The following is a 27,123-nucleotide window of genomic DNA, read 5'->3' as shown; positions in this document are numbered from 1 at the left end:
TAACAAGACTTCTGGCTTCTCTAAGACACATTAAAAAATTAATTGCTGAAGGAGAAAATTAATTTTAGAAACACATGAGGTTACAGTTTTTTTCCTGGAGATGGGGGAGGAAACGCAGTTATTTTCGTTTTCATCCTGGGGGCACAAGCTGGGAGCTGTCCAGTCGATAACCTGGCCATCAGAACAAGGTTTGTAATTAAAAGGTCAGTGACCTGGAAAGCCAGGGCCCCACTCCCAGAGCTTCTCAGTAATGACGGAGCTATTAAATTAAGACTGTTATGAAATCAATGCTAAAAAAGCTTTCATGGTAACGAGATTCCATTCAAGGACATGTAAACTACCTCATGAAATGGACGTAAATGATAAAAAAGAAAAGTAATAAAAGAGAGTTAAATTGAAATCTGTGTAAGAATTTACTCCCCCTTAAAACACTCCAGTGGGAGAAGCCCTTGACCTCTACCCCCCTCCCAAGGTTGAAACCATCGGGTTTCTCCCTCAAGTTCACTTCCAGCAAAGGGGGCAGTTTTGCTACTGGGGGCTCTGCTTCCAGGAACAGAAGAAAAATGAGATCTCGTTTCACCTTTTAGAATGAGAAGGTATAGAGAGGTGTGTCTTATCTGTTCCATTCCCCCCCCCATCCCCGGGGCCATTTACGAGGTGAGGGAGGACACAGCCCCTGACTTACACACTGCAGAGGGCAGAATAAGCAAACGGGCGGGCACCACCACCCAGGCCCCGATCGGCAGGATTATACAGGAAGGCGTGGGATGCTCACCTTTCTCCTGGAAGCCTGCTCGGAGCAGACCTATCGGAGTAAGCTCAGGCAGCTCTCTGTCCTTCCCCCTCCTCCAGCCCTCTGCCCCCTTGAACAGGCACCTCGCCCTCAGCCTGCCAGACATGTTTGGAAGCGGACTGCCTCCTACAACTTGTGGTTGGATAGGGTGTCAGATCAACATAAGCCTATTGACAACAATGCCCGAGCCTCTAACTTTCCGGGCTGATTCAGTTGCTGCTTGTTACTCTGACCGCCTGGACTGCAGCCTGCTCAAAGCCCAGATGCGACGCCTGCCCGGCCAGACCCGTTCTGTATGGGCCGCACCCCCGGGCACGGTCTGCTCCCCTTCACGTGGGGCTGACCCAGTGTCACCTGCAGAATTGCGTGGCGGGGGAGGTGGGGGGGGGGAGCAAATACATGTTCTCTAATACTCTGAAGGTGAACAGCTGTTTCCCTTCTATCCAAAAAAAAAAAAAACCCAATGAAAGAAATGTTGTAAATTACACAAAATGGCAGTACAAACTTCAAAGAAAATGATAAATGATTCTAATAACTTCATGTTTCTCATTAATGACTCCAAAATTCAGACTTTAAAGCATCCAAAAGAGATCTCCAAAAAAATAAAAATTTTTAAAAACAAACACAAAAGACTTTTGCAAACCAACGTTCTCCCAACCCCGTGCCACTCCCCACGACCACCCCGGCACCCCCAGCCCCCCAAAATCAGAGCGCGTGCATCTAACCTGTCAGTCACAGAGGCGGCATCCACCCAGCTCCCGGCTGTGGTCTCGCAATGAAACAAGCCCAGCCGGTGCGCCTAGAGTTACCCTCATTTTCCCCTGAAGTGACAGCCACTATAGGGACCTCAATTTCTATATTAAATATTAAATAATACTAAAAGAAAAACAAAATTGGATTTGCCTTTTCAGGAAAGAGATGTTTATTAAAAAATAGAAAGTCAAGATTATAATTCAAGGCAGAGCTCCACTGCAATTCCCCGAAGTGACATTTGCTAGGAAAAGCCAAGGCTACAGAAGCGGCATGCCCGCCCCACGCCAGTGCTCCCAGCCCACCGCTGCCACGGGTCCTTTGGGGAGACACCTGTGGTCACGGCACCAGTGCCTTGGTCCCCACCCCAGGACACCCGCTCCATCCCCAAGGCAAGTCTCCTTCCTTCCCAGCTTCTGTTAGGGACAGGGTGCAGGCTCACTCCTTTGCAAAAGCCGCTCGTGCCTCATCCCTACCAGAGATGGTGCCAGGCTACGCTGATCACGTCCACCTGACCCGGGGAACAAACGGAAATTTAAAAGTGAAGTTTAAATCCACAAAGGGGCTCTTCTTCCCCAGACACCAATCAAGCCTTAGAATTCTCTGCCCAGAAAAGGTTCTGCCAGGACTGACCCTATTGGGGTTCACCTCAGACACGAATAACCTCTGACCGAAGGATTGTTTTCAAAGATAAGGGAGGTGGGGGATTCAGTCCAGCGATCCTGGGTTTAAGCACTGGCCAACTCCCGAGGAAGAAGGGCAGGGTGTCCCTCAAGGCTCCCGCTGCCTAAAATTCTAACGTGAACCCACGTGCAGGGTCAAGAAGGAATTAAGCCCACTCTGTCAACAAATACTCATCTCCTCCAGGTCTCCACTTACACGCCAGCCTCAGAGCGAGGCATCCTCCCACCACCTGGGGTGGAAGTGCGGCCCCTGGCACCCCCCACCCCGGCACTGCGTCCTCCAACCGCTGCCGGGGCCCCTGCCATCCCACGCACCACATGGTCCGTCTTTTCCTTTCCTTGCCCACCTAGAACTGAAGCGCTGAGGGGGCATGGGTTTCGCGTGCTCCCGACTAAAATGGGGTGTGGCGCCGGGCAAGCGCTCCCTCTTAGGTAAATTAACCCACCGGCTGTGTTTTCTTTTCAAAAGGAGCAACAAATAATAACTGCGCAAACAGTTTCCTCTCTACAGTAATTATTAGCCAACTAACTCAAAAGCAGCATTATTTGGTCCAGAGTTTCTCTCTCTCTCTTTCCTCTCCCTCTCCCAGTCAGGGATTTATTAAAATTAAACAGATTAGATGGAGCTCCTGATACTAAAACTGCTCAGCAAAGCCTGCGGTGGGGAAGTGCCGGGCAAACACCAGAGACATTTGTCTCTAAATTGCTCTAAATACCTTCTGCAAATGAAATTCTAACCCAGCTGCGTTTGAGAGAAAATGAGGAATAACTGGTCATTGTCAGTGGAAGAGAAGATCAGGCAGTTATAATATTGCACAATATACTGGGGCGAAGGATCTCTCGGCAACCATAGATTTTGTCTCAGGTTACCCCGGGTAATCAACACAGCTTTTAGGCTCAGCTTTCCCCAGCCTCAATGCTTTGATGAGAGAGCTGAAATCCCCAAGCTTTTATGATTAATTACTCCCCATAGGTACACATATTTCAAGGAAAAACTCTTTTATGGCATGATGGTTGCGGAGTGGAGAGGCCAGCCCACACACTCCAAATTTTAATAATCTCCCACTGACGGGGGCGAGCAGGATGCCACCAGCACACGCGCAGCACGGCTCCCCAGCTCGGTCCCAGGGATCGGCCCGAGGCTGCCTCTGCGCAGCTGCCTGCGAACGAAATGCTCAAGCTCGTTCGGCCCCGACCTGCAAACGCGGTCCTGCAGGTTCACCTCCGTGGGACACCGGGGAGCAGACCTGGGCACCGCCACCCAACCGCTCCATCTGCTCTGCCAGCCACAAGCGACTTAGAGCTCAAAACCCAGAATTTTGAGGCTGGCATTCCAGCTCTTAAAGAAAAGAGAGTTCTGTTTGGGGGGAAGGAAAACTCTCTTCCCTCCCTCTTGATTTATGAGCTTTCTAGAAAAACTGAAAAGTCAGATTTTTTTTTCCACTTGTTTGTTTGTTTTTTACAAAAAGAAAAATATCCTGTGAGGCGTTGGTGGTATAGTGGTGAGCACAGCTGCCTTCCAAAAAGAAAAATACCCTAAATCTCAACAGAGCCGGAACAGATTCTGTCTGCTTCACACAATACTAAATTGGTCAAGATCCATTTAATCCCTGCCTACAGAAATACCGTAAAACCAGCAATTTACCACGTCAATCTGTAAATCAGACGGACCCCAAGCTCGACCTTAACCTGACCTTGTTTAGTCACCGCGTTTCTGGCTTCCTCCTGCTTTACTAAAGCTGCTGCCCTAAAGCCATCACCTTGCAGCCAGGGTCACTCTCGGGAGGGAGCAGAGGGCAGAAGTCTTACCCGACGAGCCCCTGCTGCTGTCGGCGCTGCTGTGTCAGGCTGTCCTGGGCTGGGTCGCTGGCCTTACATCTGGAGCTCGATTCTCTGAATTAGACCCTCTCTCTACTCCACCAGGAGGGAAAAGCCTGCATTCCCGCTGGGGGGCACCCCTCACCCCCACCCCCACACTAGTGGGACAGTTAAAGGCGATCCTTCCATCAACACCCCGGCTTCCCTGTCCCAGTCCCCAGTCACTCTCTGCAGGCCACTGTGCACAGCCACAGGGCGCCTGTACCTTTCTTCTTAAGGAACGCTCTCCTGGTCGCAAGTGGGCTCTGGCGGACCCGGGAGTTCTGCAGGAACTTCACGGCCGTGGCAATCTGGCGCGGGAGAAAGAACAGAAGAGTAAACGTCGATGGTATGAACTACAAGATTAAAAATCCTGTACGTTTATCCCACGTCCGTAGAAATAACACATGACTGTGGTCACATTTATAACCAGCTGTTTCTCACAATTCAAGCTACCCAAACAAAAGGCCATGTCAGCCCCCTACCTTCACTGGCTTCCTGTATCTGGTTCTACCAAACCTGATCCCCTCAGCCCAGCAGTTCAGACCTGCAACAATCTTTTCCGGTTCTCCCCGTTCAAGCTGGCTCTTCCTACCCCTCGGCAGGCAGCCTGCTCCTGGCCACGCTATTCCACGCCACGACACCTGTGCCCATGCTATGCCCTTTTTCTAGAAGCCTCCCTTTCCCGCCTCTACCTGTCTGAACATTTCACACACACACACACCCCCAGCACAGCCCCTTTACAGCCTGTTCTAACCCCTTGAAGCCCTCCCTGAGCAAGCAAGCCTCCCTGATCTGCCTGTTCTGTCAACTTCTTCAATGCCTGCAGCGTGTACCATGTAGCGGAAGGCACAACTGCCCTGTCTTCTAGCCTGCAGGCTGCCTGCCCAAGCTCACTGCAAGCACCTGAGGGGAAGAGACCGCCGTGCCGCCTCCGCAGAGCCTGGCCAAGCGTGGAGCATCTGCCACGGGGCCACTTACACACAAGGCCACACGCACAGCCGTTCACACGGGTCCCTCTCGCGTAATGACACTCAGTTCTGAAGAGCCTTCAAAGGGCAAAGTTTGGGGTGTCATGGCTAGAAGCTGACGGACTGAGAGATTACCTATCTGCCCTGGCGTGACAGTTAAGGAGACCGTGGCGCCTGTGAATGAGCCCGGGGGAGGACGGAAGAAGAAGGCTGAAGGCATGACCTTCACACCACTCAGCCTCATGCCGCCCGTCTGCCCGCCGCCCGTCTGCTCTCCGCCCCAGACCCGAGAGCAACAGGAGCCTGCCCCAGGTAGGGAAGGGGCCGCGTTAAGTGGCTGCCATTATCCATCTCATCAAAACCAAAAGAAAAATGGAGTCTCACGTTACAGGTGAAGTCAACAGGCCCTCAGTTCACTCGTAAGCTGCTGAAAGAAAAAATTTTCGGAGGGGCTAAATATAAGGAAGTTTTCTAAGATCCTTCAGACTAAAGGTAGCAGTTATACAGAGATTCAGACAGAAAGTGTTGTGACTACAAGTGAAATACAAATTTAAAATATTCTCTTCACATTTTATATGAATTTAATCTTGAGACCAGGTAGACTTCTCTGATGACAAAAGCTCTGAGGCTAAATCAGAAAGAGAAGCAAAAAGCCAGGGCCGTTCCTTATATGCTTTCCCTGTAGTCCTTCTGTGCGAAGTTTGCCTACCATGTTCTCCCTAAAGGATGAACTCGGGGGTCCCCGTTTTTAAGATTCAGGCCTGTGGGTGATAAGAAGCCCAGTGTTCCTTGAGACTGGTTATAAGCTGCAGACATTTTAGCCACCATCATGAACCGCAGTGATCACCAACCAGTTCTAGACTAGAAAAAATGGGTGCTTGAGAGTCTAGAACCCCAAAACTACATCCTCACCCCCACCCCGAGCCCTCAACCAGAGTGCCTCAGGTTGCACCAAAATCAAGACAAATCGGACAAACATCCCCCAACTGGGTACATTTTAATAAAGAGATGGGAGAAGGGTAAGACAGGAGAGAATAGAAGCAAAGGAACGGAGACAAGGAGGGAAAGGGAGAGGAGGAGGAGGAGGAGGAGGAGGAGGAGGAGGAGGAGGAGGAGGAGGAGGAGGAGGAGGAGGAGGAGGAGGAGGCAGGTGGACAAGAGGAGGAAGCAGAGCGGCCGGAGCAGAAGGGGAGGCCCACGAACGGGGACGGGGAAGTGGCGAGGGGGAGGGAGAAAACAGAAGGGAGAGAGGCGCGGGCGCCGGGAAGAGAAGGGACAGTCAGCCACACAGCCACCGGCCCCACGGGTCAATGCCACGGTGCACAGCTCAGACGGCTGGGGGACGACTGTCCTTCACCTGGAGAAAAAGGCACACACAGGACAACGAGGGCGCTCGCATCACGCGGCCGGCTCTGCACGCGGGGGCGTGTGCACCAGGTGTCGGAGGGGGCGGGGCCCCGCGGGTCCTGGGAGATGCTCCCAGCACGCCGGCCCGTTCACCCCTACGTGTGCACCTTTCCCGCAGCCTTCCAAAATTTTCCATGACAGAGAAAGAAAGCAGAGCCCACCACTAAAGCACACCGGTTTCACCTTGCTTTTTTAATATAGTCCTTGGTATATGCATTTCTGGTCAGAGAGCAAAGTTCTGATGGGTTTAATGGCGCACTCAATGCAGTGCTTGGCGCATTCCATCAATTTTTTTTAAAAATTGCATCTCTTATTTCTTTAAATACATTAATCAGCCTAGTGTAGGCAAAACGGATCCATCGGACAATGCAATAAACATGAATTATCATCTATCCAACACGCATAATGGCTTAAAAATACATAATAGCAGGTGTAGTTTAAATGATTAGTTATTACACCTGTGGTGGGTCTGATTCAATTGGGAAAAATCATCTTTAATAGGTTAAAAGGTTTAGATCACCATGCTTTCCTTAAAGTGGCTGTAGAGAGGGGATGATGGAGTGCTCTGTCATTAGTAATTCATTTAAGAAAAACGTGGGGGATATGGCAAAGAACAGCATAAACGAGCGAATCCAATTTAAACATCAGGTAAAGTAGAAAACACCTTTTAAAAAAGCAAGATAAATGAATTTGGAAGGGAGATGAAATTGATGTATTTATTTTAACGGGAATTTGACAAAGTCCCGGCACACTTCAAAGTTGCAAAAATATGAACAATTTCTTTTAAAGTTCCCATTTGCTAATTTCAAGCCATATAAAATAATACTGCCAAACACCTACATAAAGTATATTTGGGGCTTGTTTATGTTCCTCCTGATCTTTGCCTGAAAATGCAGGTGAGCGGCAAATCACCTCTTTAACAGCATCGCTAGCACTACGCCAGATGCAAAAATATAAAGCAGCCCAACTAACAGCCTCAACACATGTGCTGAATAGGAAAGACACCCAGCCACACAGCTACACGCAAGTGCGAACACAGGACCGCCTCTCCTCCTGCCGCGACTGCCTTCGGCTACTCTACCCTCCTCCCTCCGCCCAAGGAACGGCACTGCAACAAGGGGACAAGGGCCTGCCCAGTATAGACTTTCACGAGCCCTAATCTTTCCCCCAAATCTTTACCAGCAAACACACCAAGAGTGCAGCTGGTCTGCACCTCGCCGTCCCCTACCGTTGGGCACTTTTCATTAACTTCATGAAGCAGTTCAACGGACTCTGTCCGCTGCAGAGTTCCAGCCCACACAACATGCTTCTGTTAGATGAAATGATGGGGTGCCTGCACCCTGTCCTGTGTCATCGTTTGATTTGCTAATTAGGAGATGAATGTGAGTATTCATGGATTATATCTGTGCCCAACGAAATTACGTAAACGCAGGCCAAATCTTCCGCCTCAATGTCAAAGACGTGAAACGGAGATGGGAACTTTACTGCGCGTGCTGTGGGGGTGCAGCAAGCCGGGGGAAACCCTGGCCCGAAGCGCTTGACGCACTGGCGAAGCCACTGGCTGTTGAGACCCAGATAAACACGGCCCTGGCTTCCTTTCTCTGCCTCTTGCACCGGAAGGGCCTTAATGAGTGCGCCTCGGGGGTACCAGGAGCTGGCTTCACAAAAGCAAGGACGAGGAACTCCCAGGAAAACAGAAGCCAACTTTCTCGCCACCCCAATTCCTGTGACCCTATCTTCTGCCTCCCTCACCCAAAAAGCAAAATGAGACAACCCTGCTACCGCCAACCCCACAATTTTATAGCAGTTTGATCACATTCACCATTAATCACTTAAAGCTAGAGGGGAAACTGAGTACAAAGAGGAGGAGTAAACTCTTGCCTCTGCAATGGCTCTGCTGGAGTGACTGTCAGCCACCCGGGGGGAAAAGGGGGGACTTCAGGATGAAAACACCTTTGCCTCCAAGATGATTGGCCAACTGAGAGAGATTTGTGTTTGAGAGACCAGGATTTGTAACTATATAAATCAATGGAATACAGTATACTCAGGGGCTATCTACGATGAACTATGTGCTGTTAAATGCATTGTGTAGGCTAAGTAATCCCCGGTGAGAAGAATGGAGGTTCCTGAGGTCCTCACGGAAGAGCTGCTTCCTATGTGTTCTCCGTTCTCCTGCGAAGCCTGCACACCGCCATCTCCGGGATGCACACTTTATTTCCTGCACAGGGGGGACGGGAGGACGGAGCTCGCCTAATAACGAACCTGGGGTTTGAGGGAGCCTTAGCACTCTGTACCTGACATGTAAACCTGATGCATTGTCTCCAGTGACACGTACTTGGAATGTCACCAATTCCAGCGCTCCTGTGTGCGACATACACATCTATCTCCTAAAACGTGAGCATTCGTGAGCCATTTTTAAATATTAAAAATATTCAAAAATTAATGACACTAACAACCAACGCCAAGTCCCTTTTCACCCAGGGAGATCACAAATAGAGGGCAAAAGAAAATGACCACTGTGCGGGCGAAATCCCACTCCAGTGTGGCCACGCTACCCCGAAGATGAGATGGCCTGGGAAGGCTTCTCTGCTCGCGCTGCACAGCAGACAGGTACCCGGGATCCTGTTAACAAGCAGTAAACCAAGGAAACGCGTGTCTTAACAAGGACTGACTTTTTAAAAGCTGGGCACTGCCGAGAACGAGAGAACCTCTTCAAACAGAAATGCTGCATTTTAGTAAGAAATCAGTACTCTGTCAGGAGTTCCGTGACAAATACGGTCATCGGTGGCACAAGGAAATAGTTGCAAAGCAGCTGTTAATCAGAGAAGCACACCGGAGAACGCTGATGCTAGCACTCGTGCAAAAAAGGCAACGGGCTAATTATGAAGCCGTATATCTCACTAAAGAGTCGTGTTCCCTGAGATTCCAGGCAGAGCCCACTCGGAGCCGGGGTCCTAGGACGACATAACTCTGGCTTTCTGCACCGAGGCCTCTCCGATGTGCAGTTCACAACCCCAGGCTCTCTTGCTGGGTAGGGGACAGGCTGGGAGAGCAGCCACCCTGAAAGCAGAGCTTCAAAGCCACATCCCAAGATGCGCCAGGGACACATCCAGAAGGTGTCAGGTCCCACACGGGCGCAGAAGAAAACCTGCGGGTGTGCAAAGCAAGGGTGGGAATTACCACTGTCAGTGTGCCAGGGGGCAAGTGGGTGTGAGCTTCCATTGAGGAGAGCAGCGCCCCCCCCCTGCCCCGACTCCCACCCCACCCCTGAGCCACCAAAATGAAAAGAATAAACAGAGGCAATAAACGGAAAACAGGGTGTTCGACATCCCCGTCAAAGGAGAGAAGGGAGCCGGGCAGAAAGCTGCTCTCCGGGTGTGAAATGCGACTCGGGGAGGCCGGGAAGCGCAGGGTCTAGCGGCAGGTGAGCGGGGAAAGTTAATATGCAGGAGAAGGCTCGGTCAGCCAAAATTCAATACGGTCCTCCGCAAGGACAAGGAGGCATGAGGCTCCCCGAAACCAGACGCGTGGGCGCGGGGGAGGGGCGCGCCGACCGCTCCGAGCAAACCCACTGGAATGGCAAGAGGGGAATAACCTTGAGGTGGACGCGCGCCCGGGCGGCCCCAGCGCGGAGCCCAAGTGCCCCCTAGCCGGCGCCGGCGGCCGTGCAGGCCGGGGTGGCCGCTCCGCCGCGTCGCACGGCCCCAACGCAGTGTTTTCACTCTGGGAAAATGAAATGTTTTGCAGGATGAAACAGAATGAAAATTGAGGTTTTAGGTAATTACTAGTTGGCATTTACATATCACGGGCTGGTTCAACACCTATTCATTTTCCTCTTTTATTTTCAATTTTTTAAAATGGCTCATTAAAAATGAACAGATGACAGTGACAGGATTTTTTTCCCACTCTTTCCCCTTCTCTGAGCGTTACAAAACCAAGAGGTGCTTTTAGCCCGGTTATCTACAATGAACACACACGAAGATATGTTTTATTTGCATCGAGAGGGAGAGGAGGGGAAAGTCAACAAAAGCCAGGAAGTTCAAAAATAAAGGCAGGGAGTTGCACTTGAGCGGCCTCCCGCGCCGGGGAGAGGCCCTGCCAGCACGCGCGCGGCGCGCAAGGAGTTAAAGGAAAGAGCCTCTCTTTCAACTTGGAATTTCCTGGTTTTTGTCATTGTGTCCTTCCCATTGTTGATCTGGTTACAACCCCGTATTAATTAGGCTGTGGGCCCTAATTTCCTTTGTTTTACTTTCCTCTGTCCTTTTGTTTTTCACATTAAAGAAATAAAACGTCTCTGGTAGCAGAGCACCAGAGTAGACAAGATAGAATGTTGCGTTTTTAAGGTCTATTGTGTAAATCTGTATTTAGGGAATCCCAAAGGATGCATTATTGACCCTAGTCTCTCTTAAAATACGTTGATATATGTAGTAAAAGCATTTACGAAAATGGCAACGTCCTATGCACAGAAACTACCTTTCCAAGTGAAATATCTCTGCATTTACATTTTTCTTGGCCCCGGTTAAAAACATTGCATGAACTGCTTGTCAGACAGAATGTCATTGTTGGGTTATTTTATTAAACTAGTTTTCCCAGAAATGTATGTGGGAATAAAAAGCATTTAAACCAGCATGTACTATCTGATATCAAGTGACGTGATTTGGGGGGCGTCAGGGGGACTCTGGAGAAGACTCTGGGTGCTGGCTGCTGCGGCTGAGCGGCAGAGCGGCAGAGCCGGGAGAGCAGGCTCCGCTGGGAGCCGACCGCCTCCCTGCCACAGAAAGGGCTAAGTGCTGACACTTGCCGTGGAGGCAATGAAAGCCCTTGCTTCTGGGTTGAGAAGATCAAAGTTCTTTTTTAGGAAAGGCTGAGAAGGAAAAGTACCTTCTCCTTCAGGGAGAAAGAAAAGTAGATTTCAATGCCTTGTCCCCATGCATCCCCATCTGAGTTGAGCTAGCAGCCCCCCCAATTCCTGATGCGGCCAACAAAGCAGCAAGCCAAAGAGGGGAGCAAGAGAAAGGGTGACATTTGCCTTTCCTTGGCTTTGAAATCCGACTAGCAGCAAACTGTTTGAAGTCCTAGAGAAGAAACTGTAAAAGCGTCCATTCTGAAAAGAGGAGGAAAATGCCATTATACAGGGATCGAGGTAGCAGTGACCTCAGCAGAGAAGGTAAACAAGCTGGCTGCAAGCCGGAGGTTCGGCCCGTGCGCCAGGAACGGAAATAAAGGGTTTATGTGCCCAAGACGGGTGGCAAGCGCTGGGGGTTCAGCCCCAGGAGATACCAAGAAATGGCAAGGAGTTCAATTTCTTCACACATTGGCTTTCAAGAGCTCCTTGACTTCTCCTTCCTCCTGTTGCCCTTGGTTTTATATTTTCTGTATCCCTCTAATTTCCCTGCACCGTTGAGAGAAGCAGCAGAGAGCACCCAGGCTTCCTACTGTAAAATTAACGAAGGTGTCAAGCTGTTGAGTTGAATCACTGCAAAGGAATGTGATGACTCAGTGTCCAAGAGGCTCCCTGGGAGAACCCTGAGCTCGCCCAGTGACGGCGGCTGGGGGCTCCAACACTCCAATTCTGCAGCACATGGTCCCCAGGACCTTCCTAATGGTACCACTGCCTCTACTCCCAAGTCCCTGTCTCTCCACCAGAGGAGGCTTCTAAAGGTTGCTTCTACCAGCCAAATCCTTCAGACGCTCAGGGGATGAAATGCTGCTCAGTTCCCCCTTCGTTTGAAGTCTGGGCCAGAGCGAAGACGGGTCAACTCCAGGGCGCACTAGTGAGATGGGCAGTCACTAGGAAGAGGATGGAGGATGGCTTTGCCATGGACAGTGAGACCCCTGAGCGTGAAGTCATCACGGGCGGCTAGACACTGAAGGCATAACCCCCGGACGGTGCAGGGCAGGGATCCTTCCCGACAGCTCTGCACCTTCTGCTCTCAGGGCAACGAGATGGGCTCCTAGATCCCAAGGAAGGTAAGTTTTGAACCAAGAAATTCCATCTACCATCACCCTACACACAGCACAAAACTAAAGCCTTTGAAGAACCAATAAATGGCACTCCTAACAGACATCCTACCAAAAACAAAAAACTAAATGTTAAAAAATGCATTTTATTACAAAAAATATAAGTAGCAGGCATGGCCTAGAAATAGTATAAACCCAAAAGAGAGCAATAAAAGAATTTAAAATGACAAACGTGTCATTGTTTACAATAGCCAAGATTATGAGAACAAGCTAAGTGTTCATCCATGGATGGACAGATAAAGAAACTGTGGTGTACAGACAATGGAATAATAGTCAGCCATGAAGAAGAAAACCCTGCTATTTGCTACAACATGGACGGACCTCCAGGGCATCATGCTAAGTGAAATAAGTCAGATAAAGACAAATACCGTAGGATCTCTTATACGGGGAATATAAAACAAACAAAAAACAAGCTCACAGCTACAGAGAACAGATCAGCAGTTGCCAGATGTGGGGGTGGGGGGGTGGAAGCAGGATGGGCAAAGGGGGCATAAATTTATTTTTTTTTAAAAGAATCTGTGTTACAGATGTATGACGTAACTTCACTGAACTGTGTGGGGGGAAGTCTACCTGAGCAACTTGGAAAATGAGCAGAGACGGTAAGCCTGAGGCCTGAAGGATCTCCCTGTGAGCAGGGTGCTGAGTCACTAAAGCTGTCTCCCAGGGGGGTACAGGTTAACCATTCTGATACCACGACACATGTGTACTGCGACCGAGCAAACAGATGACGGACAGCGGTATAGAAGAAGAGATACATTTTTTAAAAATAGACGCAAGTATACTCCGAGCCCTTCCTTTGTACTGTGCCCAAGACAAATAAGGAAGCGGGGCCTAGCTCTTCCCATAAGGTCACAGTCTGCTTACCTTTTTGCTTTTATACTTGAGCTTCCCTCTCTGCGTGTAGCACTACGACGGAACCTACTGAATTAATTTGTATACCTTCCCTCCCCATAAAAAGAGGACTTCTCAGCTAGCCCCACCTGGACTCCTTTGCAGCTAACCTGCAACTGCTTTGGCCTCTAGGCCAGATACTGCTTAACTGGGCAGTACATTATTTTAAATATTTTGCATACAATTTTTAAAAAAATAAAATGACAAATGTGGGTAGCCTTGAAATCCCCTTTAGATCCACTGGAAAGCAGAAGAAAGTAAACAATTAAGATCTGCTACTAACAAAAGACCCCCAAGTCCTAGTTCCTACTATTATTTTAGATTCTTCTCTGGCCTAAGGGGTGGTGGGGGTGGGATGAGCCTGTCTACTACGACTGTAGAGGCAGGGGAACAACTCTGGCGATAACTGGGCTTACAGGCGTCAGATGTGCCCACAGACACGTGAAATGGGCTGGTGCCAGGCTCTGTGTTCTGAGGAAGCATTACCTAACGCGGGCCGCCCCCTATGCGTGCCTTCGGAAGTACCTGCCCCACACGTGAAATGTGGCAGACAGGGGCCATGCCTCTGGCACAGAGGACGCAAGAGGCGCCCTTCTCCGGTGACTGTGGCACTGACTCTCACACCCACCGTCAGACCTGTGCCTGCAGGACCACGGTGTACATTCGGAAGAGAGACCGAAGCAAGAGCTATCGCTCCAGTTGCCTTCTCTAATAAACCCCGATTTAGAAATTTTTAGCTCAGCAAGGAAATCTACAGCACGCAGGAAGAATCAAATGGTCATCGTCATGGCTCTGAACCATTCAGGAACCTCTCACGAAACACCATAAGGATTCCTATGAACAACCACAGCTACCAATACCCAAACACACCTTTAAAAATAAACGATTCAACAAATGCCTACGAGGCACCAGAACCAACTTGGCCATGAGGCTCTGGGGACAGGTCTCCTACCTCTCATGGGAAGTTCAAAGGGAGGGTCTTCACGCATTACACCTTATGTTCTTACCAATCGTGGTACTCTAACATGAGCATGTAATTCACTTACAATTAACACAAAATTTTAACAATTCTCACCATTAAGCAAATCAGTTCTATGGAGCACCCGCCTCCTCCTCTTAAATCAATTCCTTCCTCTTAAAGAATTCCTTCCAGCTCTGTCCGGAACACAGAGAGGTTCACTTTTTGTTATCTGAAGGATTACGAATTACCATCTTGCTTTGCAGGCTTGATTCCCACACCCCACTCCCAGGGTCAGAGGCTTTGAAATGACAAAAACCCCTACATTTCTCAATCTGGCAAAAGCTTCCCGAGACCTCACTTATCGCTTTCTGCTCCCTGTCCTTTCTCTCTCTCTCTTCTTGCCTGTTTAAACACATGGACACAGAGTTATTAACTTTTACAGGAAAACCAAATAAAATAATGTCGAAGCAAAACTGCGGTGATGTCAGGCTGCAGCTAACACCACTCATCTGGGGGAATCTGATTAGCGTTCGAGTGGCAGAGCTACCTGGAAAAGTGCTCACAATCAAATAAAAAAATGATACCCAAACATTAACCTGATGGCTAAAAACTCCACATTTAAACAGTTAAAGTAATAAAGGAGCTCTTATTGAGTATTTTTTTATATTTCATTATGCTCCAAATTGACGAGGACTCCCGGATACATTTTCTAGACTTTTGGTTCCTCAAATCAAATGCTCTCTTGGACCTTTTTTTTTTTTTTTTTTAAACTAAAAGGAAACAGCATTTCTTGTAAATTTGAGAGAAAGGATTAAAGCTTCTCCTCCAGTATCGATATCATCCTTGAGTGCAAACACAGCAGAGCACTGCAACAAACAAGGTTTTTGGTTTAATGTGCTTGTATTCTGAACCTGCCCGGAGCCAGCAGAGAATTTTTCTCCATGATTTTACCTAAACAAATCCTTTATTTCCTCATTCCACAGGTTTTGCTCCAAGGTGCTGGAGAAGGGAACTTGGCAGAGTGGTAGGGCAGAAAGCAAGCGGGCTGGGTCTCAGGAAACCCGCACACTGAGTCCCACCCTGGCACCGACACGCCCCGAAATCCAGCCCCTCGTGCCCCTGCTACGCGTCACTTTCCTTCATTTCCGTAAAATAAGAGCTTAGGCAGGTGATCCCCTGGACCCTCCATCTGGCTGTGGCATTTTATAATTTCTAAGTTAACTCCGTAAGGCAGCCTGTGACACCGAGGCCAGGGCTATCGGCTTGGGTCAAGGAGGGTCAAGGACAAGACCCAACTGCTCTCCAATCTCATCCAATTGAGAAAAGGAGGAAACCAACACAGACGAGGAAGGAGAGGGGAAGGGAGAAGAAATCCCTGCTGCCAAAAAGGATACGACGAATTCCATATATTATACCCACAGCAAAGCTTTGCTCACACTGCTTCCTATTTATTTTGCATACAAGTTTAGGTAGCTGGTATCCAAATCACAGAAGATTAAAAACTGCGAACGAGAAAGGAGAAACAAGCCAGCTTCTGAAGAGATCCCTGCAGAACAAATGCCAAGAAGGGGGAAAAAGCCAAGCAACAACTGTCAGGAGAGAAATATCTACAAAAAGCAAACAAAAACCTCAAAAAGTCCCCTCGTTTGGGGTCACCTAGCAGAGGCGGAGTTGTTTAGAGTGCGGGAGGGGAGGACGACACACCTGGATTTCCACGGGTTTCGAAAGCGGAGCTACACGCACCACACGACAGAAACACTTACACACAGAAGGCCAACACTGAGTCATCAGGACTAAACTGTGTTCCAGAGAGTCTGCCTCATGAAGCAAGAAAGTACAGAACCCACTTTACGTAATCCCCAGCCAACAGGTTTCAAGTATTTTGTTGTCTTCTCGTGTGGATCTCAGTGGCCCTCGAGACAAGGTGGCCGTCCAGAAGGACTCCAGCCCACGAGGGGCCAACTGAACAAGACCAGCTTGTATTCAGGTTAGATTAAGCAGCAGGAAGCCAGGGGTTAAATAATGAATAGTTACTAAGCACTCACTGGGTCTGCACAGTACACCAGGCACTTACAGAGGCAAAGATGCTGCTTTCGCTATTACAACCGAAGATGAGGAAAGAGGGCGGAAGCAACCTTAGCCCTCCGCGCCCTCAGAGGATCTGGGACTCCCCCCGTCCGCACCCCTGACAAATGATCATGAGGCTCCACCTGAGTGCTTATGATGAACAGAAAACCTCATTTTCTTAAGAGACTGTCAATTCATCTTCAGGAGTCCTCTTTTAAACTGAGCTGAAATCTGCTTTCCTGAGCCTTCTATTCGCTGGCCCTCGTTCTCTGTAGGAAAACAAGACTAACTGATCTCCTTTTTGAAACAACGCTGGGTGAGGAACTACAACAGGCCTCGGTCTGTCACTTGGCTGTCTTTTCTATAAAAGCATTTCCCCTACTCTGCTTATTAACTAAATGTGAACGCCAGTTTCACTGTATAACAGTTTCATGAATTCTGCTCTTAAGCTTGGTAAGAGCAGCTCTGCCCTTTCTGGGAGAGCCAAGGCTACACCTGTAATGTCAGGATGCATTAGCAATAATAAAGGCCACAGTAATGCAAGAGACGACTTCATACACACGTCACTGCAGAATGGCTAAATTCAATCAAATATGGCAGCACTTCCTACGAAGCTATGATCACTGGGGCCAGCGTGCATGGCGCGGGCGCACTTACTGGAAGCTGCTGGAATCAGAAAGGGAGCGCTCCGCTTTGAGACCGTAATGGACGGGGGTTTTTACCAGCCCATAAGTGGTTTGGCATCCTTCTTTCCCAGGAATTACCTAGAAATTCATTTAACATCTGAAGCCTACAAATGAAACTTCAGAAGGCTAAAAGTACATAAAGAGAAGTACATGAGTATCATCTTAAAGATGTACGATTCTCATGGGGAGAAAAGTAAACTGCCAGGAGGTGGTGACCAAGGAATCAAAGCCAAAGACGACCGGGTCTCCATCTGCACTCAGTCTCCCACTCCCGGGCAGCTGCCAGGGCTGCTTCCCGATCCTGCTTCTGCTTCCTCATCTGTAAAATGGAGCTGCTTCTGCCCAGAGACTCACCAAAGTGCTACAAGGAGTCATGAGTTAGCATTTATATAACACTTTTGATCTTCAAAGTAGGATTATTAGGCTATAAAGTAGAGTAGATGTGGTTTGAAAAATCTTTTAAAAACCTAAAATCGGTCATGCCAGCAAATTCAGAGGAGCGACCAGGCTGATGTCACCGCCAACAGCCAGACCCCTGCGCTGCCCGAATCTGTATTTACATGTGGAGACAAAGGTGTAAGAATGTTTTATAGGAAAATGGGAGGATGTGGAAAGGAGAGTGGGGGGTGGGGGACGGGCAGAAGAAAGGCATGGAAGGAAATGTAAAAGGGAGGAGAGGGAAGAGGGAAACATAGGGAGACAAAGGGAAACAGAAAACAGCAAGAAATAGAGAAAGAAAAGGCAAATCCTATCCTTAGAAGAGCAAAAACAGCAAGAGAGAAAGAAAAGAAAAACAAAGAAAAAGGGAAAAGAAATCTTCATTAAGGGAGGAAACAAATAAAAAGTGCATCCTGTTTTCAAGGATAAAAAAGGCAAAGGTAAAAGGAAAAAAGAACAGGACAGAGCAGAGAATGGAAAAAGAGAACACAAAGCTTTCAAGAAAGTGTCTGGAAACCAGAAAGCTGGAAGAGGCATCATTAGCAAGTCCACAGTGCGTCTACGGTGATACTGCGTGGATCAATTCATTTAACGCTGCCCTGTACATTTACAGAAAAGTACCTCTGATATAATAAAGGCTCATAAACACGCAGAAATTGGGTTAGGCCCGTTTCGAATTCCTGCCAAACAATGGTTCAGAAAAATGAAGCTCTATTTTAATTAGCTGGATTCACGAGTGATTTGATAACAGCAGATGCTGTCTGGATGCTTTCAGCTTGATGGGCTCCACATACATGAACTTAGAGTGGTTTTGATGCAATTAGGTATTTCTGCTCCAACATGCCAGGCCCACAGACCTGAGCCTTATGTGGAGCCCCTACATGTTGCTATATTTATCTGCACTTAAATATTTCAAATCATGAAGACGAGAGAAGTGACCACATAAGAGAAGTACAAAAGTACTTTTTAAAAGTCACTGTTTTTTCTTCCCACTGGGGAAAGAAAAGTTGGGTAGCTGAGAAAAAGCCACACAGGGCAGCACCAGTATAGAAATATTTAATGCCAAAGCTGAAATACGACAGACTGTGTACTTTCCATTTTGCAATTCCAGTCCACTGTTACAGCAAAGGGTTAGCCTAATGCACAGCCTGACCTGAAACTAAGTGGCCTTCGAAATGTTCTTTGCAATCAGGCGTCCTATTATAACTCAGATCACCGTTCCCTGAGACAGGCAGGGTGTTCAGGACCGCAACCCTGCAAGGCCGGGTATTTCCACCAGGTGCTTTCAAGCTGGGCACCTTCCTGCCCCCTCTCTCCCTTTTAAGCACTCTCCTCCAAAGAGCACTGTTTACTTTCCCGAAGCACTCTGCCCTCTGCTAGGACCACATAGAACAACCCCACCCCCACCCCCCAGTGCAGAGCTGTGAAAGGGCCTGCATAAGCAAGAGCAGCTTCCAGCACCAGGGACTTGGGACGTGGGACTCGCCTAATAGGAAGGCCCAATCTGTTAATTATCCCTCGGTTTGTCACGGCTGGGCTGAGAAGGATTCCGAGAAGGCGATATTGGGAGGAAGCTCTCTGCTAGGTGGTGTGCTCCTCTTCCTGAAATTCTGAGTTAGGTTCTCAAAACCGTTCACCCCCTGATGGGGGACACCAGTATGAAGGGTGGAAAGGAGAAGCACGAGTTCTGACCGACGCATTCAGACAGAAGGGGGGCACCTGAACCCCGCCAGGACCACAAGCGCACAGGGAGGAAACACCCCCACTCTCCCTGAGGGGACAAAACGGACATCATAACCTTCACACCGGCCTCCCTTCGCCGGCGCTAACAAGCTGAGCACGTAAATCAAGGATGAAATCCTGGTGCCAGGACAGCAAAGGAGGAGCATTTCTTCTGTAAAGAGCCCAGAGATGCCGCCTGCTTCTGAATCAGCACTTCAGGGCAAGTGTCTGGCAGGCAGGAAGCTCCAGGCCAGCAAATGAAGGAAAAATATGTATTTATTATATACAGGCCTTCTTCAAAAGTTATTTCACAAAGCCACTCTGCTAAACAGAGGTTTCAATCTAACTGGAACTGCAATCTGCATATTTGTAAATGCACCGAATGACAGTCTTCGAGACGTCTACTCCGCTTTATGGTAGATTTCCCTATACACACACAATACAAGAATGTAAGGAAGAGTACAGAGAATTACCCTAAAATACAGACATGCTTATATGTAACTTTTTCTCAGTCCCTTGCAATCCCCAAAGGAGGAGCACAGGGTTCCAGGCTATGAAATGGGATACAGCTTGTGAGACCCCAAGCAAAGTCAGGCAGGAGAAAGGGGGCTCATGGTGGCACGTGGTTTGTGTGCAGCCGTGTGCAGCCGTGTGTTTGGTCGCACCGGCCTCTGGCAGCCCGCTCACCACTAGTCTTTCCTTTCCCTCTTGGGGGATGCAAAGAGGGGACCCCTACTCGTCTTAACTTGCCCCCCTCCTATCCACATCCCAATTTGGCCAGGGCTAACGAACAGAGATGCAAATAGACCGAATTAACAGGTTTTGACAAGAGGTAAAAAAGAGCCTTATAAATCAAACAGAAAAATTTAAAAAGAGGGAGAGAAAGCACCAAAGCGAAAGGTCAACCTACACATAACTGAGGAAATGGAGAGGAAAGGGCCAGGTCAGGACTTCTTGTAAAGGTCTGAAGTGTCCTGTTTACACCTCTAGGTTCCCACTAGAAAGTGATTAATGACGGGGCACACTGCTCCGGGGAAGAGAAGTGAGGCGCGAGGCTCGCGTGTGCCCAGGACTCACCTCCCCACGCTACAGTCCCGTTTACTTTCTGCTTCCTGTGCCTCTCACTCACTTGAAGAACTTATTTAATTTTGTTCAAAACTGCATCCTGAGGGCCCAAAGGCCTCCCTGGCTTTCTTAAAGCTCAGCATCTTCTACTGCATGGAAGCCCCTTCCTGCCCTCTGCCTTGACAGTCCAGTCTCCCTGTCATGGGGTGCAGCCTTCAACATCAGCAAAACAAATTAATTCAGAGCTTCAGCTTCCCCACGAAAAAAGAAAAACAGAAAAAATAAATATGAATTTGAAGGGGAGTTCTGCCAAAGCCTAAACCTCCCGAATCTGGTTCAGCCACATTCTTGCCCACAGCCTGTATTTCTCGGTGCCTCCCTACATTTTTCAAAATGCAGCTGCACAGACCTCTTAAAATTCAGATTTCTAGCACCTCTAATTACAGGGCGCTTGAGCCAGGCTCCTCTAATTAATGAACCTGACTCCTCTGTCTTCAAAGGAAGCCTGCACAGGGACCGACCACAGGGGTGAGCTGACCCCAGACCAGCGGCCTCTGCTCACTCCGCCTGCTGGCCCCCAGCACTCGGCACCTCCAACTGGGCAGCGCAGGTGCCCCAACCCCGGTAACCCCGCCCCCACTCGCGTCCCAATCCGGAACAAGCCATAAAGCGTTTCACAGTCAGGTCATAAAGCACTTCTTGGGACTTCAGGGAAGAGAGGGACACTTCCCTGGGTGTGACCAGCAAAACCCAAAGACAATCCGATTCTCCCTGGTTGGAGGGCGCCCCCGAGTCCCCGTCTTCCCCTCGCCGGGATGAGGCGGGAGTGAGGGCGGGAGAGAGCTGCTGGTCCAGGCTGGAAAGCGACAGAGGGAGTGGCCCGGGACTTGAAAACTCGAGAAGAAATGAATACCACAGACTTGGGACTGACACCCATCCCAAAGCTGAACTAAAACCGGTAGAAAAGGCCCTGCCTCTTTACAGAAAAAGAGGTGCCAAGGGGTCACGGAATAAAGAGTTGCTCACAAGGCCTGGAGAAGAGTCTGAGCACATCCCGAGGAGGGCGAGCTAGCCCTAAGGCCTGTTCCCAGGGGGTCCCTGTGCGTTCCTATTTGACCCCGCTCTAAACCAATACCTGATTACCAGTTTTTAAAGAGCTGGTTTTCCTTCTGGCTGCTCTGGGCAGCATGGCCCGGCATGTCTGTGTCTGCGGCCCACGCCAGGACAGCCCACGGCCGCTCTCCCACGAGTGGTTCTGGGCTGGCTCGAACCACGTTCGCTGGAAAGCAGGCTGCTCTGGACAGCAACAGAGACTGGAAATGGTCACAGACAAAACCACAGCTGCCAGAAGAGATGAGGCGTGGGTCAAGTCAAGACGACCCAACATCAAGTTCCAGTAGGAGATCTGAGATCCCGTGAAAGACTCCGACGGATCCGGCAACAATGAGAACAGGTTTTGTTCAGTCACTACCATCTGACGATCCTCTCTCAAGGGCCCCTCAGCCCCACAGCCAAGCTGGTGGCGCAACGCTTGCCTTACTGACCACGTAAACACACCTCGTCTCCAGGAGGAGAGAAAGTTCTCAGCCTCTGCACCCAGAAACACATTCTCTGCAGCTTTCCCAGTTTCTCGCCTGTGACTCGGGCTATAAAGTACCAGAGAACAGCATGGGGGTTGATAAATGAGAACGGGAGGCACGCTGCCCTGGCTTCTCAGCTCTTCCCCGGGCACTTTACAGGGCAGATGTCAAAAACCGAAGTCGGCCCTGGCCGGTGTGGCTGAGCTGGTGAAGTGTCATCCCGTAACCGAAGGGCTGCGGGTTCGATTCCCAGTCAGGGCACACGCCTGGGTCGCAGGTTTGAGCCTCAGGCAGGGTACATACAATCCCTGGCCCAGGTGTGTGCGATACCCAGTCTGGGCTCATACGGGAGGTAACCAATCATTGCTTCTCTCTCTGTTCCTTCCTCTCTCTCTAAAAGGTGAGCTTCTGCTGCTGTAAGTACAATTTTGAAAGAAAAGGGGAAAAATAGTGACATCAGTCTATCCAGTGGCTAAACGCTCAAATCAAAGCTAGACATGCTCACTGACCGCTCAGTCTAACTCCCCAGCAGGCCCTGTTTCCTGGCACGTGACCTGCCATCTCTCTCCGCAACACTCAGAGGCTAGCTAAAACGTCCATCATCCCCACTCTCCCATTAGCTTCGTCCCCAGATCCATCAGCACACTGCACCCTGGACCACAGAGCCACAGGAGCTCCGGGCGGAGAGCCCGACCGACCGATTGTAACAAGGAGCCCCCGCTGCCGTGGTCCCCAATCCCTAACAGCCAGAGTGGGGTGAAGGGTTATTTTATTTGGGTTGGTTTTTCCAACCAAGACATTCTCAAAGTTCATTGTTCTTCAAAGTGGAAGCACTTAATTCTCTAACAAACAATTAGCAGCACAGGTCTAGAGAGAACACAGAATTGAGGACGAAGGTCAGGACCCATGAAAATAGGGGCTGGGAGGTAGCTGAGGTTGGGAACGTCCAGGGGTTCTTGGCACAGGAGCTCACGCCCGCCGGCCAGGCTCTCTCTTTCCAGGGTGTCTCGAGGGGAACTCGCCCATCGATCCTGGGGCACACGCCTTCTAGGACCAATCCCTTCCCTCAGAGCAGCCTCTGCCTCACATTCCTGCTTGCGCTTTAATGTTTAAATTATTAAATGCATTAATGTATTTACATTATTCAAGTCTTATGTGCATTTTTCTAAGATAATTTATGTATAAGAGTTTGAATGTCCATGACTGTTAATGTCTACAACCCTTCCTGTTCATTATTGATTCTGGAAGAAAAAAAAAAAGTCAGAGTTTTAATGCCTTATTTTTAATGTATTAAGAGTCTGAATAAGTGCATTCTCTTTTTTCTTTTGTAATTTCATAATTTAAGTAGTGCATTTATTAAACTGACACAGTATGAATTGTGGTGAAGCCTGGCACGGCTCCACGCTGCTGGAGCAGCCAGCGGGGGGAGCAGGCACGCACCCCTGCGACCGGCAGCGCTCAGCCCGCAGCCCAGCGCCGCGAGGCCGGGCGGCTGCGGAGGGGCGGGCTGCGGGCGCTGGCGGATGGAGGCTGGGCGGGGAGGCTCCCCTCCTCCTTTCTCACGTTCTGCCCAGGCCCTCTGTCCCTGCGAAGCGGGTTTCCAGAGTGCTGTTGAGCTGCCTGTCTTTTTAGGGCGGAACTCTCCCCGTCAGGCTCATCTGATGTGCTCCACGTGATTCCCAAGCAGAGCTCACAATCAGCAGACAGTTTTCCAGAACAATTAAAACGCCAGAGCTCAGCACAGCAACGAGCAAACAACTCAACTCCCTTTAAAAGGGGAATCTCAAACACAGACACACATCTCAAACAGACCGCACCTCGAACTCGCGCAGAAAAACTTGTTTCTTTGGAAATCCAGTTTCCCCAGCACAGAAGCCCTCTTTCGACTACAGCCAGTAGAGCGACAGTGACACCCAATGGCCTGCCAGCTCAGTCCCAGCTGAGCACTCCCCCGGCATTCCCCAGGGTAGGTCTCAGGCCCAGGGTTCCTGTGGGAACACGGAGCTGGAAGGGAAACCAGGTATCAGCTACGCATCGAGAAGCTGAGTCGCTAATGGATAAACTTCCTGTCACTACATGGAACACAGACACACACAGACTGTATGTAACTACACACACGTGTGCAAACTGCATAATAGAGCACACACCAGTACAGTCTTTCCGGAAGGCGATGTGGGCACAGGCACACGTGTGCACATACGCACACACAGATGCACAACACATGGAATGGGCAACACTGGACAAATGCACTTGAGTGGGAGAAAGGACGGTGTTCACTGCTGTTTTAGAATCCGAGTCCGCCATTTCTCATGTTATATATGCACACAAGCGTACCCATTTATAACTATAATAGGGATACAGTTTATGTGTTTTTCCAATATTTTCTCCCTTTCTTCTTAAAAATATTTTCCTGTTTTCTTCTTTTCTATTTTCTTTTCTTTTTTGGCTACTCATTACCATTCTTTAACTGTTACAATTTATATCAGCATATAATGTTAAATAATTACAGGGAGCAGAGCTCACTCTAGTGAGGATATAAACGCGCTGTGGGAATCTACAGATTTAAACAAATAACACTCACAGCAGGGGGTGAGCGGATGAATTAGCATTAATATCCTGCCTGGGAGATCCCAGTGCACTGGTACTGCTTAAATACAGATCTTTTCTGTAACAGTCAATATGACAGCTCCCGGCAATACGGCCCCTTTCCCTTTCCCAGTCAATATAGCAGCCAGCGAAAATAGAAACGTCCCTATAGCAATCAATATGGCAGCCGGCTAAAATAAACCCTTCCCTTTTAAGGGCTATATAATAGTCAGCTAAATGGAAGAATTGGCACCCCTGCTGGAGAGCGCAGCAGAGAAGCCAAGGGGTGAAGAGGCCATGAGCGCTAAATGATCCTGGTGCTCAAAGAGGCCCTGCCCAGGAAGAGAGGAGACATCACAGGCAGGGAGCCTGTGAGGGACACTTGGCAGGCTGCTCCCGGCCCCAAGGAGTAAATGCCCAGGTCAGACGCAGGCCAGAGGGCACCCCTCACTGAGATTTAATTAGAAGGGCTAGAGACTCTAGAGTCCTTGTTCAGACTGCCAGCACACAGGGAGCATCGGTCTCCGGTGGGGAGTGAGAGCATCTTGATCCGCACCCCGCTTTGCCCCCGCCCAGCCCCACAGGGAAGAGTATTAAGTTAACAGTCTGTGGTTTTCTGTTCTCCAGCAGCAGGGACAGCGGTTGTGTGTGGATCAGACATCCAGCCAAGTGGGTGAAGAACATGGCATTCTATGTTGACTGCCACCCAGCAGATACACAGAACCCATTTTTAAATTCACAGCCATGAATCTATTAGGTATTGTAATGATACCACATCTCCCACTACTCACACCATGGAAGCACTCTCCTTCCTTGGAGACGCACAGGAAAGAAGTTGTATTATACGAGAATTCAAAGGATGGCTCACTCTGAAGGCCATAAAGTGCCCGAAGGCCTTTCAAGAAGAAAAAGAAAACAAGGGGCATCTGATTAACAGAAGTTGCTATGTGCCTCAAGTCACTATTCTTTTTCGTTATAACTAGCTACTTCTAAAATTGGTTCTGTTGGGTTATGAATTTGACAAATGGGGACCACAGCCTCCGACACCAGGGCCAGCTTGCCATCGCACTCCTGAGGCACACGCCAGCGCTGTGACGCTCCAAAGCACATGAGCGTCAGGGACGCGGCCCTCACTGCCATCCCACAATCTGTCTGCCATCCTGTGGGTAAGCCCACAGAGGGTCCCTGCTTCCCCCGCCAGGTGTTTAACACCCAGTGACGCGCCTGTCATCAATCAGGTGACTCAGGCAAGTGCCACAGTGTCAAAAACGGCAGGGGAAAAAAATCCTGAAACTTTGAGAGCTCAAGTCCCAAAAATGTTGGATCCCAACACCCTACCTAAGCCAGAAGGCTGAGCAGGCGCTCTTCCCTTCAGGAAGTCCAGTTAAATAACATCTTCGGGGAGCAACACGGAACAGGAGGGAAGCCCCTCCTGGCGAGCAGTGCTCTGACGAAGGCCCCCAGCACTCATCAGTGTCTGAAGGCCATCCTAAAACCCTGGTGCTCCTGGTCTCACTGTGACCGCGGCAGAGATGGACATGGCGAGAGAGCTGGGATGCACCCATGATGTCACACCACGCAGCAGCACAAAGAGCGAGGCACTGTTGGGACCCTCCATGGCCCTTAGCTACTGGAGCTGAAGGCCACGGACACCCGATAAATGCGGGCGCGCACATCGGTCCCACTTCTGCACCACACAGACACCGGGGGGCTGGGGGGGGGTGCACGCTCCATTGGGTGGCAGGCGGCTGGAAAGAACGCACCGTCATGTTGGCAAAAACTGCTTCCACTACGGGGACCATTATCACCATTGGAAGGGACGGAGGGGGTGGGCAGGCAGGAAAGAGAAAGAGGCTAATGAAAGAGAAAATAACTGCGAAAGGGAAGGAGAAAAGAAAGACGTAAAAGAAAAGAGTAGAGAGAACAGGAGAGGCCAAATAGAAAAGAAAGGCGGAAACCTCACTCTGGCATTTACAGTTTAAAGCTTTGAGGGCATTTTACGAAATGACGGTTGCAATAAAACCAACAGAAGGGTGAGTCATCTAGTTTCCAGCTTCTGAGTCAAAAGCGGCAGTTTCTAGACAAAGTGCAAAGCAGCTGTGCTGCCTGCACCCTTCACGATGCCTATCGCAGCGACAGGACAGGATGTGGAGAGGGCACGGGAGGTGGGAGGGAGCGCGGTCTCCGCTGGTCCCCGTGTCGCTGCGAATAGAGACAGTCAAGATTTAAACCATAATAATGGAAAGGCTATAAAGGTCTCAGCTATAATGTTCCCTCTGATGTTCCCTTTCATAAGATGCCCGCTTCGTGTCGCCTACATGGCAATGATACACTACCCATCCACGGAAGTGTGCACACCCGAAGTTCCCAGCAGGCAGCCAGGCAGCAACTGTGCACGCCAGCCCCTGGGCTCATCACCGCCATCCGCACAAGCGAGGCCACACACACTCACGCACGCACACAGTCTACAAATACGTACTGAGCGCCCGCTTCCTGCCAGGAGCTGAGCAATAAGGACACATGCCCATCCCACAGAGGGTTCAACAAGGTGCCCAGGTGCCAGGTACCTAGGAAACAAACGAAAAGCGTATTCTGCTTGAAGTATGACCATCCAACATGGATGACTGCTTTGTAACGTCAACACC

At 49.6% G+C, this 27,123-nt stretch overlaps 1 protein-coding gene across 1 annotated transcript in view; it reads right to left on the bottom strand.

The window, feature by feature from the left end:
* The window catches only part of PEX14 (peroxisomal biogenesis factor 14), a 127,498-nt gene that overhangs the window by 71,120 nt on the left and 29,255 nt on the right, over window positions 1–27,123 (bottom strand). The window contains exon 3 of the mRNA XM_090268579.1: window positions 4,310–4,394. Within this exon, the coding sequence (XP_090124705.1) occupies window positions 4,310–4,394 (85 nt within the window). The remainder of the gene's footprint in view (window positions 1–4,309; window positions 4,395–27,123) is intronic.

This window comes from Furipterus horrens, unplaced genomic scaffold (assembly GCF_987537825.1).
Source record: "Furipterus horrens unplaced genomic scaffold, mFurHor1.1.pri manual_scaffold_3, whole genome shotgun sequence".
Classification (NCBI taxonomy): Eukaryota; Metazoa; Chordata; class Mammalia; order Chiroptera; family Furipteridae; genus Furipterus; species Furipterus horrens.
This window is presented reverse-complemented; position numbering and strand designations above follow the sequence as displayed.